The sequence below is a fragment of the Sceloporus undulatus genome, chromosome 9 (assembly GCF_019175285.1).
Source record: "Sceloporus undulatus isolate JIND9_A2432 ecotype Alabama chromosome 9, SceUnd_v1.1, whole genome shotgun sequence".
Taxonomy (NCBI): Eukaryota; Metazoa; Chordata; class Lepidosauria; order Squamata; family Phrynosomatidae; genus Sceloporus; species Sceloporus undulatus.
In genome coordinates, this window is record NC_056530.1 from 35,890,193 (window position 1) to 35,906,897 (window position 16,705).

The 16,705-nt window shown below is 43.3% G+C and overlaps 1 protein-coding gene across 1 annotated transcript in view; it reads left to right on the forward strand.

The window, feature by feature from the left end:
• The first annotated feature begins 1,591 nt into the window (after nucleotides 1–1,591).
• SHE (Src homology 2 domain containing E) overlaps nucleotides 1,592–16,705 on the forward strand; it is a 20,918-nt gene continuing 5,804 nt past the window's right edge. The window contains exons 1-4 of the mRNA XM_042438858.1: nucleotides 1,592–2,365; nucleotides 5,432–5,558; nucleotides 11,564–11,824; nucleotides 14,393–14,573. Coding sequence (XP_042294792.1) covers nucleotides 1,883–2,365; nucleotides 5,432–5,558; nucleotides 11,564–11,824; nucleotides 14,393–14,573 — 1,052 coding nt within the window. The 5' untranslated portion in view covers nucleotides 1,592–1,882. The remainder of the gene's footprint in view (nucleotides 2,366–5,431; nucleotides 5,559–11,563; nucleotides 11,825–14,392; nucleotides 14,574–16,705) is intronic.

The following is a 16,705-nucleotide window of genomic DNA, read 5'->3' on the forward strand; positions in this document are numbered from 1 at the left end:
AGATAGATAGATAGATAGATAGATAGATAGATAGATAGATAGATAGATCCTGATTTTATATTCCCCAGAAAGGTGGCACAGTGTCCCTTCATAAATAGGGTGTGTATATATATGTATACACACACACACACACACACACATACATACATATATATACAGATTTTATATTCCCAGAATGTATCACAATGCCCCTTCCTAAATGGGGAATATACACACACACACCATTTAGGAAGGGGCATTGTGCCACCCTTCTGGGGAATATAATAATAATAATTATTATTATTATTATTATTATTATTATTATTATTATTATTCGTCGCCTCTCCCTGCAGATCAATACATTTCAAATCACAGTTCAGTTAAAAATTACAATTTATATAAAATAAAGCGCATGAAAATCACAACTTTATATCAATCCTATAAAATATCATCTATAAAACCATAATATAAGCCTCCTTCCTCAGATTTTCAGGTATAGGCCTCTCCCTCTATAACTTTAATCTCTGCTCTATTTAGGAAAGGACTTGGTGCCCATCTTCTGGGGAATATAAAATCCTATTATAAGTCCCCCTCCTCAGATTTCCAAATATATAGGGGAAGTCCCCTTCCTCTATAACTTTATTTCCCCCCATTAGGAATGGGCTTTGTGCCATCCTTCTGGGGAATATAAGGTCTGGGGAAACAGATTTTCAGATATAGGGTGGCATATATTATACTAAATTAAAATACCAGGGAGATCTAAGTTTTCTGGACCTGAAAGTCCCTCCGATGCAAAATTGCCTCCCTTGTCTTTGGGGTTTATCACACTGGGGCTAATTCCGGCCTTAAAGAGAGATTAAAGCGCATTTAAAGCATCCCGCAAATAAAGCGGAAACAGCGAGTCATTGCGCAGATTATTATCACACGCAATCGTGCAAATCAAGTGATATCAGAAACACATTGTCACTGAAATCCCGGAAGTAAAAATATGCGCGTCGATGCTCCTTTGCAACCACTCTAACGGCAGGTTTTGTGCAACGTTGCGTGAAATATTTTCACATCATTATGCAGGTTTTCCAATATATTCACGGGATAAACTCCCGATCTCCTCCGTGTGATAAACTCATTTGAAATATTTAAAAAATTAATGCTGATATGGATATCCCAAAAATGCATTTATTAAGTATAATTAGCGATGGACAGTTGGAGCAAAACATAAACAGGAAGTTAATATCTTAAAATGCGAGAATATTATATATATGCCTCTAAATGGAAAGAAGATTAGATATTGTATTAGATATTTTAGAGGTAAGTTTATATTAGATATTGTTTGGATTAGATATTGTATTCGACATTTTAAAGGTATGTTTATATTAGATATTGTTGTATTAGATATTGTTTGTATTAGATATTGTATTAGATGCTTTAGAGATCTGCTCCTTGTCTTCTATTGCTTTTGTTTTTGTTTCAATTATGTATAAAATGTATAATTATGTATAAAATGTTTTAATTATGTATAAAAATTCAGGCTCTTGGAAGGCTTTTTAATTATTATTTATATTGCAGCTAATATGTTTTATAATTATAATATTATAATATGTTTTCTTGCAGCCGCTACATCTTTGGAGGATAAAGCGGTCAAGAAAGCTGGGTAAGGCTCAGAAAAGTGGGCACAGCTTCGCTGCCCAGTCCTAGCCAGCTGCCACCTCTTTGCCCAGGGAATGCCTTTCCTATTCCGGTGCCGGGCTCGGCCATCCTGTTGTGGGCTACCTGGCTGGCATTTGGGGTGGCGTTTCACCTCTTTGAGGCCTGCACCTCCAAAGGCCGTCTGTGCCAGTCTGGGCACCACTGTCTCCATCCCTTGTGGCCCTACCACTGCGGACCACCGCAACCTCGGGCAACTATGGCGGCCAAGTGGTTCAAGGAGTTCCCGTCCAACTTGAAAACGGTGTCCGAACGCACCAAGCCGGGTGGCACCAACCTCGGCAAGTTGTGCAGTGCCTCCCGCAAGAGCCTGGGCCCGACCGAAGCGGGCACGGCTTCACTGCCCGGAAAGAACCGTAAAAACTCAGCCACCGAACTGGGTGGCCCACGGGCACTTCTTGGGCCGGGAAAGGATGGTGGAAGCGGCAAGCTTTCCCGGGACAACCTCCAAGGCCTCCTTCAAGCCGCCGCAGGGAAGATGCGCAAGAACTCTCGGGTGGATGGGGCACCTCTGGAGGATCCTGCCCGGGGGGTGCCCAAGGGCAATGCCGGCTGTGGGACATACATTAACCGGCTCATCAAAGTGGATGCCCATGAGAAGAATGGGAAAAATTATACTGGGAATGCCCCCAGCCCTGCCCCGGTTCCTGTGCCTGAGCCAGAGAAAGCCAAGCAAGAGACGGTAAGAAGGTCACGCTAAAAGCGATGCTCAGGTGGTAGGGCAAGTGCATTAAGGCTAAGCCACATTCTCCATTCCCTTCTTGCTTGCTCCTTTCAATGACCTTGCAACTAGGATTCTTTTTGCCCGATGAAGCCAGGAAGGATGTCATGGGGCTCCAGGAAGAATCACAGAACCATAGAGTTAAAAGGGACCCTAGAGGCCATCAAGTCTAACCCCTGCTTAAGGCAAGATCTCCAGGAGGGAACTGAGCAGCAATAAGGTCCATTCACCAAAGTGCTCTTAGTGTCAAAAACGTCCCTCTAAGGTCCAATCAAAACGTCCCTTCCCGTCACGCTAAAAGCGATGCTCAGGTGGTAGGGCTAGTGCATTAAGGCTAGGCCACATTCTCTTTCCCCGTCTTGCTTGTTTCGTTCAGTGACCTTGCAAGGATTCTTTCCACTTGCAGAAACTCAGCATCTCTAAGCTCTGCTTTTGGGGTTGGCTGTCCAATTAACCCGCCGACGTTTCTTGACCGTTGAGCCTTTCATCCCTCCTCTTGGATGCATTTCATTCTGTAATTCTTCCCCTTTCTTCTCAACTTCTCCCTCCCCGAGTGAAAAGCCACTTAATCTATCAAATGTAGATATGAGTAACCCTCATCCCCTTGATCCTTAAACAGATTTTTGAATTGTCAAGGATGTTTGGAGCTGCAAAAATGTTTGGATGAGGTTGTGCTGACCCCACTTGCTACAGATATAATGCACTAAATGGAAATTATAATGGGTTCCTTTTTAAAAAAATAAAAGTTATATTAACAAATCCAAAATATCAATCTTGAAGGACATCTGTTTCTATACTCCAGTCCTTGGCAAAGTTCTTTTTATTTATAAGTGAACCCGATTAGAATTCCTATAACACATGCAAACAGTGATTTTAATTAATGAATTGTTGTTATTATTATTATTATTATTTAATTAAAATCATGGTTTGCATATATTCAACCCACTTCAAATGCAGGAAATCTGCAGCTAAAGCAACTCTGAAATGTGGCTTGAAAAAATCAAGAGAAGTATTAACATTATTATTAAGTAGGAAGCACTTCCATCCTTAAGACCTCTTATTACATGTGGGATTTATAATAATATTATATTATATTATATTATTATTAATTCCACAAGTAATTGTAGGTTTTGAGGATGGAAGTGCTTCCTACCTAATAAGAATGATAATATAATTTATAATAATTATATTATTATTAATTCCACAAGTAATTGGCGGTCTTAAGGATGGAAGTGCTTCCTACCTAATAATAATGATAATACTTACCTTGAGCTTTTCAAGCAGCGGAGCAATGGCCACATTTCAGAGGGCCAAAATTATGGATTTCGATATGAACCATGGATAAATCGAGTGTAAAATTTAGGGGGATGTAATGAAGGATGAGAGAGTAGAAGGGGGTCAAGCGCTTCCAGGACAGATTAAACTCTTCATATATATATATATATATATATATATATATATGAGTAAAAGTACAGTATTTATATTGACCCATGGATAAGTCAACTAGGGTTTTTGGGTCAATTTTTTCACTTACATTTCTAGACTTATACATGAGTATATACAGTACTCCAGCCGTCTGCACAGCACAGGCTCTGTGTTGCAAGATGCAATCACAGCATCCCTCACTGCATCCGCACTGCAGAAATAATTCAGTTTGACACTACTTTAACTGCCATGGCTCTGGTGGCACAACAAACTGCTGTTCCCAGAACCCCACAGCACTGAGCCATAGCAGTTAAAGTGGTGCCAAACCGGATTATTTCTGCAGTGCGGATGCAGCCCCTGCAATATTAATGCACATTAATATTCCATCTGGGATTAGCAAAAGAGCTTCCCTGCTATTTCCAGGTCTTTATAGTCCCGCTATAAATGGTTTCTCCATCTCCTGCGTGACAGCCTTTCGTATATTTGCAGACAGATGTCATGTCTCCTTTGTCTTCCTAAACTTTTCTTCTCCAGGCTAAATGTACTCGGCTCTTTTAACTGCTCCACGTGGGACTTGGCGTCCCACGGAGGAGACAGCTGCGCTACGTCTCTCTTTCAGACCCCACCTGATCTCCTTCCAGCTCCTACAAGTGGCAGAGGGGAGGATTCTTCTGTGTGTCTGGGACTGGACCTTGCATAAATGAAGCAGCTTGACACCACTTTAACTTCCAGGGCTCAGGGCTCAGTTTGGTGCGGGAAGGCTAATTTATTATTATTATTATTATTATTATTATTATTATAACAGTCTTCTCCAAAATAGCCAGCTCCCTAAGTCATTCCTTATATGTGTGTGTGTGTGTGTATTCTTTATTAACAAATTAAAATAATATTTCATTAAAAGACAATATTACGCTTGTTGAATACATATTTAAACAATATATTCTTTACCTTCTTCCATCCCAACCCTTCCCCTTGTTGTTTAAATCCCCTTGTATAAACTTGCAGATATTAGCAGCCTTTCTTTTATTTTCCTCCTTTCGATTCGATTTTCCTTTCCTTATCTCACTTTCATTTATTCTCTTGTCTCCTTCGAAAGTGTGTGTAATAGTCTTCCAGTTACCACTTTAGAGATTCTTATTCATTAGCCTATATTTATAATCAGTTTCTGTGTCTTTCTGTTTTATGTTGAAACCGGCATTAGATAATACAAAATAAGACAATCTTATATCATAAGTACTTTCCCTTATTTACAGATTTTCAACCTGAACCGTATTTCCCTGGCGCTTGTGACAGTATTTGGTAAATGATTCCCATCTAGCAGGGACGTAGCCAAGGGGGGGGGGTGTTCTTGGGGTCCGGACACCCCCTTCCATTAGAAAAATGAATGGTGTGTGCTGCTGCGCCACCGCACTCAAGCCCCATTATAATGGTGGCACTTAGTCTGGACCCCTCCCTTCCCAAAATCCTAGCAACGTCCCTGCATCTAGGCTCTTCATCATTCATACCGTTCCCCATTCCTCACTCACAAAGGTTGCCCACCAGTTGTCATGCTACTCGTTCCTGAGCACTATAACTTTTCCTTCCTTTTGCTTCCCTCCCCAGGTTATTATTCTGGAAGATTACGCTGACCCCTACGATGCCAAGCGCACCAAGGGCCAGAGAGATGCTGAAAGGCTGGGAGAAAATGACGGTTATATGGAGCCCTATGACGCTCAGCAGATGATAACCGGTAAGCACCCAGGCATCTTTCCTAGCAATTCTCAGAGGAAACGTTGATGAAACTGAGCGCACACCTTTGCAGGCTTTTTGCTTGAGGTCAATGCAGTTGAGCACCTGCCCATCCACCCAATTGGGAGCACTGTTTTCGAGTCCCACTGCCTCGCCAACGGCTTGGAAAACTGTTATGCAAGTCCCTCTTGGAGATATTCAAACCCAAGTGCTTGCAGGTTTCAGAAGCTGAGACTGCCACCAATTGTTTGAAGGAAAGGTCATCACTGACACATCTGTTTCCATTCCTGAGTAACGCAACACCAGCAACATGCCAAAAAGCAGGGAGCGGGGACTCTATCGGCATGTTTCAATTTGTCATGCCATCCCCAGTTGGGGTAGCCAGATGTTCCTCAGTTGACTCAGGAGAGGAAAAAGGAGAGGAAGGATGAAATCTCACCCTTCCCAATAGGCTCAGGCAAAAGCAAACTGCTGCAGCCTCTCCTAGCTGATGTTTTCTTCTTCATCAATAACTTTTGCCCCTTGACCACACTTGCTTGTCCTCACATGCCCCAGTTTTCATCAATGAAATCATAGAATCATAGAGTTGGAAGAGATCCCAAGGGCCATCCAGTCCACCCCCATTCTGCCATGCAGGAACTCTCAATCAAAGCATCCCCGACAGATGGCCATCCAGCCTCTGTTTAAAGACCTCCAAAGAAGGAGACTCCATCACTCTCCAAAGGAGTGTGTTCCACTATTGAACAGCCTTTACTATCAGGAAGTTCCTCCTAATGAGCTGGAATCTCTTTTCCTGTAGCTTGCATCCATCATTCTGGATCCTATTCTCTGGAGCAGCAGAAAACAAGCTTGCTCCCTCCTCAATATGGCATCCCTTACAAGTATTTAATGCTGGAAAGTACAGCTGATATCTTCAGGAGCACTGTGCTAGGATACATTTCTGGGGTTCACGCGGGTTGTGACTCTTGCCCTTTGTGAATGGAGAGGGCCAGAGTCCTGGATAATCCTGGAAAGACTAATGTGGAGGCCTGATCCGGCTCTTGCTCCATGGCCTTTGTGCATCAGGAGAACAGTTATGTTATAGAACCTGATAGCCAGGGGTATCACAAGGGGTGTGTGTGTGCAGAGAGTGTAGACTGCACTAGGTGACACACCAGAGGGGAGGTATACAACTGGTTGGCAGTACACCTGGTGGAACTGGTACGGCTGCTAGGCAAGTGAGAAAGGGTCTGCCTTAGGCCTTATAAGGAGAGACTTAGGGAGCTGGGGATGTTTAGCCTGGAGAAGAGAAGGTTAAGAGGTGATACGATAGTCCTGTTTAAACATTTGAAGGGATGTCATATTGAAGAGGGAGCAAGCTTGTTTTCTGCTGCTCCAGAGACTAGGACCTGAAGCAATGGATTCAAACTAGAGGGAAAGAGATTCCACCTCAATATTAGGAAGAACTTCCTGACAGTAAAAGTTTTTGAACAGTGGAAGATGCTTCCTTGGAGAGTGGTAGAGTCTCCTTCTTTGGAAGATTTTAAACAGAGGCTGGATGGCCATCTGTCGGGGATGCTTTGATTGAGAGTTCCTGCATGGCGGAACGGGGTTGGACTGGATGGCCCTTGAGGTCTATTCTAACTCTATGGCTCTATGAAACTGCATTCATTCTGCAGCATAGATGCAGCCATAGCTGTGCCTAGAGTTTGCAGGATGTGAACTGAGTTGATGCGATGTGCCAAAGCCAACTTGATAGCACATGACAACACTATAATCTGCCATCTCTCTTTCATTCTGTTCCAAAATTACCTTGAAGGACATTTGAGTAAAACCAGCATGTGGTTTTTAATTCAGGGAGGGGGGAATACATGCCCACCACAACTAGGAAGAGAAGGTACAGATTTTGAAGCCAGGGAACCAGGAAAGAAAAGGGAGGAAAAAATATATATATATCCAGGCCAGGAAGTCAGCTCTCGGTTTCCTGTTTCTCTGCTGGTAGAGATAAGACTGGAGCAGTTTCGGCTGGAGTTTTTGTTTAGTTGTGGTCTATTTCCCCCCCCCCCGGCGGGAGTAGAAATGGAGGTAGCTGGGTTGGGGGTCAAATGGTGCAAAGCTCGCGGCAGCCATGCTGGAGATGGGGTGTCAAGGAGAGCTGCAGGCTTCGGATTTAAATCAGCGACCTCCAATATTTCACGTTATATCCTCCAATATTTTCACACTTGAAGGGACAAGATGCTGGGACTGACCCAGTTTTGCTGGGGATTCTGGAGTTGTTGAGAAACATCCTCTCTCAATTACGGTTGAGTATCCCTTATCCAAAATGATTGGTCCCAGAAGTGTTTTGCATTTTGGATTTTTTGAGATTTTGAAATACCTGAACTTGCACATATGTACATAATGAGATATCTTGAAGATGGGACCCAAGTTGAAACACAAAATGCACTTGTATGCAAAGGGATCTTGTAGCACTTTTGAGACTAACTGAGAGACAGAAGTTGGTAGCATGAGCTTTTGTAGGATTGAGCCTACTTCCTTAGATGCATTTAGGCTCAAGTCTACAAAAGCTCGTGCTACCAACCTCTTTCTTTCATTTGGTCTCAAAGGTGCTACAAAGTACCATTGCATACTGATTTTCCTGACTAATATGGCTATGTCTTAAAATGCATTTACATACACCTTATAAACATAAACAAATATAAACCTTGTAAATGTCAACATAAACATCCTGAAGCTGATTTCATACTAATTGTTAATAATTTTAAAGTGTGTGTGCATTGAAGCATCGGAAAACAAAGGTGTCACTATCTCAACCACCCATGAAAAGAGTTTCTGGTTTGTTTGTTTGTTTGTTTGTTTGGGAATATTTTGGATTTGGGAATTCAGGAGACTCGACCTGTAGGTATCATGGCTGGAATAAGGAGTAAAGGAGTAAGAGGTTTTTACAGGAGTAGGAGTAGGAATAAGGAGTAACAAAATACAGTCGGCCCTTCTTATACACGGATTTTTTATACACGAATTCAAGCATCCATGTTTGAAAATGTTCAAAAAAAGGATAAATTTGAAATATCAAACCTGATTTTCCAATTTTATAAGGGACACCATTTTGCAATGCCATTATATTTAATGGGATTGCGCATCCATGGATTTTGTTATCCACGGGGGATCTTGGAACCAAACCCCAGCAGATAACAAGGGCCCACTGTAACTCTTTATTCCTGTTATTATATTGCCTGGCAAGGGCCATCCAGTCCAACCCCATTCTGCCATGCAAGAAATCTCAATCAAAGCATCCCTGACAGATGGCCATCCAGCCTCTGTTTAAAGACCTACAAAGAAGGAGGCTCCACTACACTCCGAGGGAATATGTTCCTCTGTCAAGCAGTTCTTACTGTCCCAGACCCCCTTCACACATATAACTCTCGTTCAGCCAGGTTCTTCATTCTTTAAGGCCCTAAATGATTACTTCAAATATATGTTGTCCCAGGGTCACACTTTTCCCACCCCTGTCTTAGGAGCTAATGTGGATTCCTTTGCTCAGCTCAAAAAAATGGCTAGCTAATCTTGCTTCTGTGCTGGCAGAGGTGTCCCACATGTTCTAATGAATGGGACCATAGACCTTTGCCCCAGCGTCCTGTTCTTCTCTCGGTGCCACTGGCCAGCTAGAATGGGTTCGACAATTCAACACACAGCTGGGATGCTTAGCAACCATCCGGATGCCTGCCATCAGCTCCGGGGCCTTTGGCGTCCCCGCCTGGAGTTGACACGGCCGGACAGAATAACAGGAAACCCTAGCACCAGGCGCCGGAGCCGAAACAAGCCATTGTTGGCGGACAAGGTGGCGTTTGTGTGTGTGGTGTATATGGGAACTTGTTCAGAAGCTGGTTTCAGCCCCAAGAGTCTCCGATATGAGACACTCACTCTAAGCGTGTCTTTCGTTACTTGCAGAAATAACAATCCATACCTGTAGTCCAGCTGGAAGATTGGGATGGGCTTTCTGAACATGGCCAAAGTGCGTTCTCCAGCTACTGGAGTCCAATTCCAGTCTTTCTTGTGCAGTCGCAGACCCTGAGACACACAATGTCCTGCATAAAAAGCACAGCACAAGGGGTAAACCATATAAAACAGACAGGAGTAATATCAGTTCAGCAATTTACATTTTTAAATGCTTAATAATAGTAATAATAATAGTGAGCCTGCACCATATGTGGGTTTCACTTCCGTGGCTTTCAGCATACGCTGAAGCCGTGGGGGAATGTAATGAATGGCACATGTGCCCCATTATTTTCAATGGGGCACCAGCATATGTGGTTTTCCCGTTATGGGGGGTGGTCCTGAATGGATCCTCTGCATAAGGGAAGGGTACACTGTAATAATAATAACTAATTAATTAATTAATTTCCCGCCTCCCCTTAAGGCTCTAGGCAGGAGACAACATGTTAAAATACAAAACACAATTAAACCCACAGTTCAAATACAGCACTATAAAATCATTATAATACATTCAGAGTAGATGTACAATTAAAAAAGAATGATTTAAAATGGACTGAGTAGGCCTGCTAGAAAAGAGATGTCTTTAATGCTGTTTAAAATGCAGTCAGTGTTTAAAAGGCTGCTGCTGTTGTTGTTGTGTGCCTTAAAGTTGCTTCCGACTGACGCCAACCCTAAGGCGAACCCATCATAGGGTTTTCCTGGCAAGATTTGCTCAGCGGAGGGTATACCATTGCCATCGTCTGAGGCTGAGAGTGTGTGACTTGCCCAGAGTCACCTAGTGGCTTAGTAGAATTAAAAATGGGAAACAAAACCCAAGTATTACATATATGTCTCCATCATAATTGTATGAATCTTTGCAGCAGAGAAAAGGAACTTTGCATCACTGTGACATGTTTATTAGTATCTACTAACAGATAAGCTGAATTTATTTAAGAGAAGTGCAGTTACTCTTTTAGTGATGGGTAAATGCTATCCCTCATACCTTAAAAATAGACTCATTATTTGGAATGAGGGATAAAATTTCCTAGAGAAGATGAACAGAGTGGCTTTTGGACTTTAGTCAATTGTTTTAAACCTAAGCCACCTATCTAACAAACTCACAAGAGCCACTGAAAATATTGGCACTATTGTTGTCGTTGTGTGCCTCCAAGTCATTTTTGACATGTGGCGACCCTAAAGGTCGAAAAACAATCCTTGCACGCTGTTTTCTGGAGCATTTGTTGTTGTGTGTCTTCAAGTCGTTTCCAACTTATGGCACGCCTAAGGAGACCCTATTATAGTGTTTTCTTGACAAGTTTCTTTAGAGAGGATGTGTTTTATTGTATTTTAATGTTTTAATGTTGCTAGCTGCCTCGATCTTAATGGAGAGGCAGGGTAATAATAATAATAATAATAATTATTATTATTATTATTATTATTATTATTCCATTATTCTCTCTGGGGCTGAGAGAGAGTAACTTGATTGTGATTTGTGGGGTTAGACTGGATGGCCCCTTGCTGTCCCTTCGAACTCTATGGAGTTTATCACACTAGCGAGATCCTGCGGGAAAACTGGAGTTAAACACATTATAACATGAAGATAATCAGGAAATGCCCAAAGTTTATCACACGACATCACAGTTAACATGAATTAATGCGAAGTTAATCCGAACGCAAAGCGGAGGAAACCAGCAGCTCTTTAAATTCAGAACAAGCAAAATTTAAAAAGATTCTGTGATTTGCTTAAGGTCACCAAGTGGCTTCACATGTCATGAGCCAGGATTTGAACCCTGATCTGCAGAGTCCGACATTGAAACCATTGCACACGACTCTGGAGCATCCTCTCTAGGATAAATTTGTGCCGCTTTCCCACTCGTGTGCTTTCTGGTCTCTTGCCAACTGAAGCTGTGAAAAGTCAATTTTTGGATTGCAACTCTTAGAATTCCCTAGCCAGGGATTTGGGGAGTTGTAGTTTGCCTCCTGCAAGCTCTGAATGCACACAATGTAGATTGTTTTATGAACACTTTCTTTCCCTCCTACGTTGCTTCTGGCCAGAGATCCGAAGACGGGGCTCAAAGGACCCTTTGGTCAAAGCGATCTTGCTCCTGGATGAGCCAACGGAGCCTGGGACCAAGGCAGATCCTGCTGCTAAGCGCTCTGGGGCCAAGCCCCCACAACTCTATGACACCCCCTACGAACCGGCCGAGACGGGACCCAAGGCTGAGGCTCGGCTTCCGGAGAACGATGACCGGCCGCCGACCGAGTACGAACAGCCCTGGGAATGGAAGAAAGACCAGATCGTGAAAGCTCTCTCAGGTAGGAGGCAGGGGCATCAGGAATGGTGTGGATCTGGGGAATGCGTTGTATCACACAATCCCTCTAGTTTTCCTGCGAGTTGCCGGTAGTGAAGTCGGATTTTCCTCCGGGTGATCAGACTGCAGTGTTTTATAAGATGTGAATCCAGGTTTTATGGAGCAGGGTTTTTTTTAGTCAGGAGTATATTTTATGTGATTTTATATTATATTTTATATTGTGTATTTTGTGTGATTATATATACGGTCGCCTTTCCTTTTTCGCGGGGGATCCGTTCCGGACCCCCTCGCGAAAACGGAGTTTCCCTTATATTCAAGCCCATTGGGCCCAACCACGCAGCCCATTCTGACTTACGCCAACCGCAAGATGCACCTATCATGGGGTTACGTCTAAAGACTTGTTCAAAGGAGGTTATGGGCCACTTTTACACTACATGACGATATCACTGTACAGTGGTCCCTCCACATTTGCTGGGGTTCAGGGTGAAGGACCCCCGTGAATGTAATAAAACCACAAATAAAAAAACACTATTCTTCCTACCTAAGAGAGCACCTCTCTAGGTCAGCTCTATGCTCAACATCTGGCAGAGGCTGAGCATGGAATCATGCTGGAGGATCTAAAAATGCCCAGAGAAGACAGGCAAAATGCCTAGGAACTTCTAGGTTCTCCAGCACAACTCTCTATGGTCAACATCTGGAAAAGTTGCGGTTCTCCAGCACAACTCTCTATAGTCAACGTCTGGAAAAGTTGCGCTGAGATTCCTAGAGAGAACATATTAATCAGAGCCGCAAAAGTCAAAACCACAGATATGGAGGGCAAACTGTAATTCCATTTTCACTTTTGGAGTGTAGGGAGGAGTATTTATAATTCTCAACCAGGGTCCTCAAATCCCTCACCAAAATAAGATGCGGTTAAAATGAAATCATAGTGCTGCAGCTGTATAGTATGAAATGCCAGAGTCCCATTGGAAAGTTACTTTTAAAAGAGCTTGGAAAGTTACTTTTAAAAAGCAATTAGCACTTACCATTCCCACAGCGTGGCATAGTGGTTTGAGTATTGGACTACAAGTCTGGAGGAGGTCAGGGTTCAAGTCCATGCTTGGGCATAAAAGTCCGCTGGGTGACATTGGGCAAGTCACACTCTCCTCAGCCTCAGAGGATGGCAATGCCAAACCCCCTCTGAATAAACTTGCCAAGAAAACCCCATGATAGGTTTGCTTTAGGGTCACCGCATATCAAAAATGACTTGGAGACACACAACGACGACAATAGGGCCAATCTTTTCAAGGAACCTCTTTAGATCCCACTGTGTCAAAGTGTGGCACAGTGGTTTGAGCATCTATGCTGCAGAATCCGTGCAGTTAAATCTGGAATTTGTAGTTTGGTGACATATTTAGCCTTCTCTCTGAGAGAGAGCTCTGGTGCCACAACCAAATATTCTAAATAAATAATAATAAAACAACAACAACAACAAATTCTAAGATTTCATAGGATGGAGCCATGATAGAGCAGTGTCGAACGGCATGACGGTATTTACTCGACAGTAAGTTGACCTCATGTAGAAGTCGAGGGCAGGTTTGGGGGCCAAAAATAGGGATTTTGCTATGACCCGTGGATAAGTCAAGGGTAAAACGTAGGGGCACATAGCAATGGATCTAAAGCAGTGGTTCCCAACCTTTGGTCCTCCAGGTGTCTTGGACTTCAGCTCCCAGAAGCCCCAGCTAGCTTGACCAACAGCATGGGATTCTGGGAGCTGAAGTCCAAAACATCTGGAGGACCAAAGGTTGGGAACTACAGATCTAAAGGATGAAGTAAAGAGAAACATTGCCAAAGAAGTTACAAAATTCCAGCAGGCATAACTGTTTAAGCTCACGCTAAAGGCTGGCATTTTTTGACTAACATTTATAGACGTATACATGAGTATATACACTAATTCTGCAGTGCAGAAGTAGCCCATGAGTCTGGAGGACCAGAGTTCAAATCTCTGCTCGGCTATGGAAAGCCACTAGTTGACCTCAGGCAAGCCATACTCTCTCAGCCTCAGTGGAAGGGAAGGCAATGGCAAACCACCTCTGAACAAATCCTGCCAAGAAAAGCCTGTGGTGCCTTAGGGGTGTCATAAGTCAGAAACAACTTAAAGGTACCTAACAAAAACGACAATGTAAAGTTAAGTCAAAGGCTTCCATGGCCGGCATCCATCGTTTTTTGTGGGTTTTGGGGGCTATGTTGCCACATTTTAGAAGAGTTTATTCTGACATTTCGCCAGTATCTGTGGCTGGCATCTCCAGAGAATGCTATTGCCCAGAACTGCGTGCGGTAGTCTATCATGCAATAACGTGAAACCCCAAGATTGCATTCATACTGACTTCCCATTGCCCGAAATTGCGTGTGGAAGTCTATCATGCAATAACGTTAAACCCCAGGATTACGTTCGGATTGCCATTGGATTATACTTTCAATTTCCCTTGTCTGATAACATCCATAGGTACACCAGGTTTTGTGTAACTACCAAGCCTTGGAGGAAGGATATTTCATGGCTACATCCCTATTGGCTTTTCTTTTTCCTTTCCAGTGCAGTTTGATGGGTCAGAAAGGCCCACGGCGTCCAAGATGGAAGAGACGTCAGCCTTGCCACGGCAGCAACACCGACGACAGAGGAGCTGGCCTTCCAAGATGGTGAAGCCCACGCCAACGACAGAAGCCGGAGCCGATGGGGAGCGGGTAGACCCTGCCCTCGCTTTGGAGAAACAGCCGTAAGGCCATGCCCCCGCTGCCACCTCTTTGTGATTGTCACCCAAAGCATTGGGGATGATGGAATGTACAGTCACCATAACAGGATGATGGGAGTTATAGTCCAACACACCTGGAAGGGGCTGTGGCTTAGTCCGGAACCCTGTTGGTTAGCTCCAACTAGAGTTGACCCACTGCACCAGTGCAGAAAGATATGGTCCAAACCAGATATGGTTAATATAAATAAACTAATTATTACTATTATTTATGAAACACACCGCAGAACTAATCCAGTCTGAGACCACTTTAACTGCCCTGGCTCAATGCTAGGGAATTCTAGGGACTGTAGCTAAAGACATTTACCAGTAGCCTTCTCTGTCGGAGAGACACAGTAAACTATCATTCCCAGGGGAGTTTCGGATTAGTCCTGCAGTGTGTTTTGGGCCATATAGACAGCAGGATTAATTATTATTAATAATAATATTGTCATTTTTAGAGTGCACCATATCAAATCCCATTGATTCAGTGGGTCTACTCTAGTTAGGACCAACAGGCTTCAAGCCTTAGGCACAAATAAAAAGATGCATGCTAGTAGAGAGAAAATAACATTAATAGCAATTTCATCTTGCTATTTCTGAAAAGAGCAAGATGGGATGGGATGCAAAGAGGGGCAGCAGGGGAAGTCACTGAAATAAAAGGACCGTTTAGCAGCAGATTCAAGGACAGCCAAGGAGAAGAAGCCTTCTGCAAAATGCTTAATGAAGCCCTGGAATTAATTGCCATGGGAGGTTGCTATGGCAAGTGCGATAAGGAGCTTCTCATTTCTTTTCCTAGTTTTTAACGGGAAGGGATTAGAATAAAATCTGGGGCGGTTAAAAGTCGCAGACATCGTTCCATAGCGATAGCAAAAAATGCAAATGCAAATACAGTAGAGCTTCCATGTTCAAAACCACTATGTCCCAGCCGCATGAGAATCACTGCCCAGAGACATTAGGCTGCTGATATTTGGGCTGTCTCCACACTGCAGAACTAATCTGGTTTAACGCCACTTTAACTAAATTATTATTATTATTATTATTATTATTATTAATTTTCTTATATCTGCCTTTCTCCCAATATAGGGACTCTAGGCAGCAATAGTCTTTGGTGCTCTTGATGCTCGGAAGTTTAAGTTCTCATCAGTCCCAGTTTGCATGCATATTTCTAAGGACGATGAGAGTCATAGTCCAGTAACGTCCAAAGGACCAAAGTTCCTTCTTGTGTCTTTTCCATTGGAAAATAAATTGTGATGCTTAAAATGACCCAGTCCATCACCAGCAAGACTTCTTTCCAGGATGGACAGCTTGGAAAAATTCGTTTTCTGGGCTACAGTTCTCCCAAATCCCATGTGCAAGCATGTGCAAGCCAATGGATTCTGAGAGTTGTAGTCCCAAAAAAGTACATTTTCAAAGCTCTCAGGGGGTATGCATGATGCATGTTATTCAGTTGCAGCAAGACCAGCTCAGAGTCTGGTGCCAGCTTTAAAAGCTAACAGATTTAGTCCAGCTCAAAGACTTGGGAGGCTTGGGTTCAAGTCTCTGCTGAGCTGTGAAAACAGACTGGCTGGCCTTGGCCAGTCAAATGCACATACAGTACTCTCAGCTTAACCTACCTCAAAAGAGTTGTTGGCCTGTTACAGACTGCCAAAATAAAGCTGCTTGGGGTCTCTTTGGAGGTATGCTGTTTAAATGATGCATGCGTCCTAAGAATCCGGAAGCTGCACCAAACTGCACTCCAGTGCTTAGCAATGGAGTGTGGCTTTGGCGCGACCTCCGGACTCATAGGACCCATGCGTCATTTAAATAGCATACCTCCAAAGAGACCCCAAGCAGCTTTATTTTGGCAGTCTGTAACAGGCCATTATGAGAGCAAAGTAGGCCTGGATTAAGAGAACCATGTATATTGCCTTATGCTCATTGGAAGGACAGAACAGAGCAGAACTTTGGGGCAATCCTTGTTTTGGATTAAAGCTCTCCAAATTTGGGGTTCCTGGGGCTGTAGTCCAAAAAAGGAACTTCCTCAAGCTCTAAGATAGGGCAGTTCCTTCCTACTGTCCTTCTGTTAGTAGGTGTTTCGATTGCAAAATCTTTTAGGATCCTACTGCAAGGGATAATAA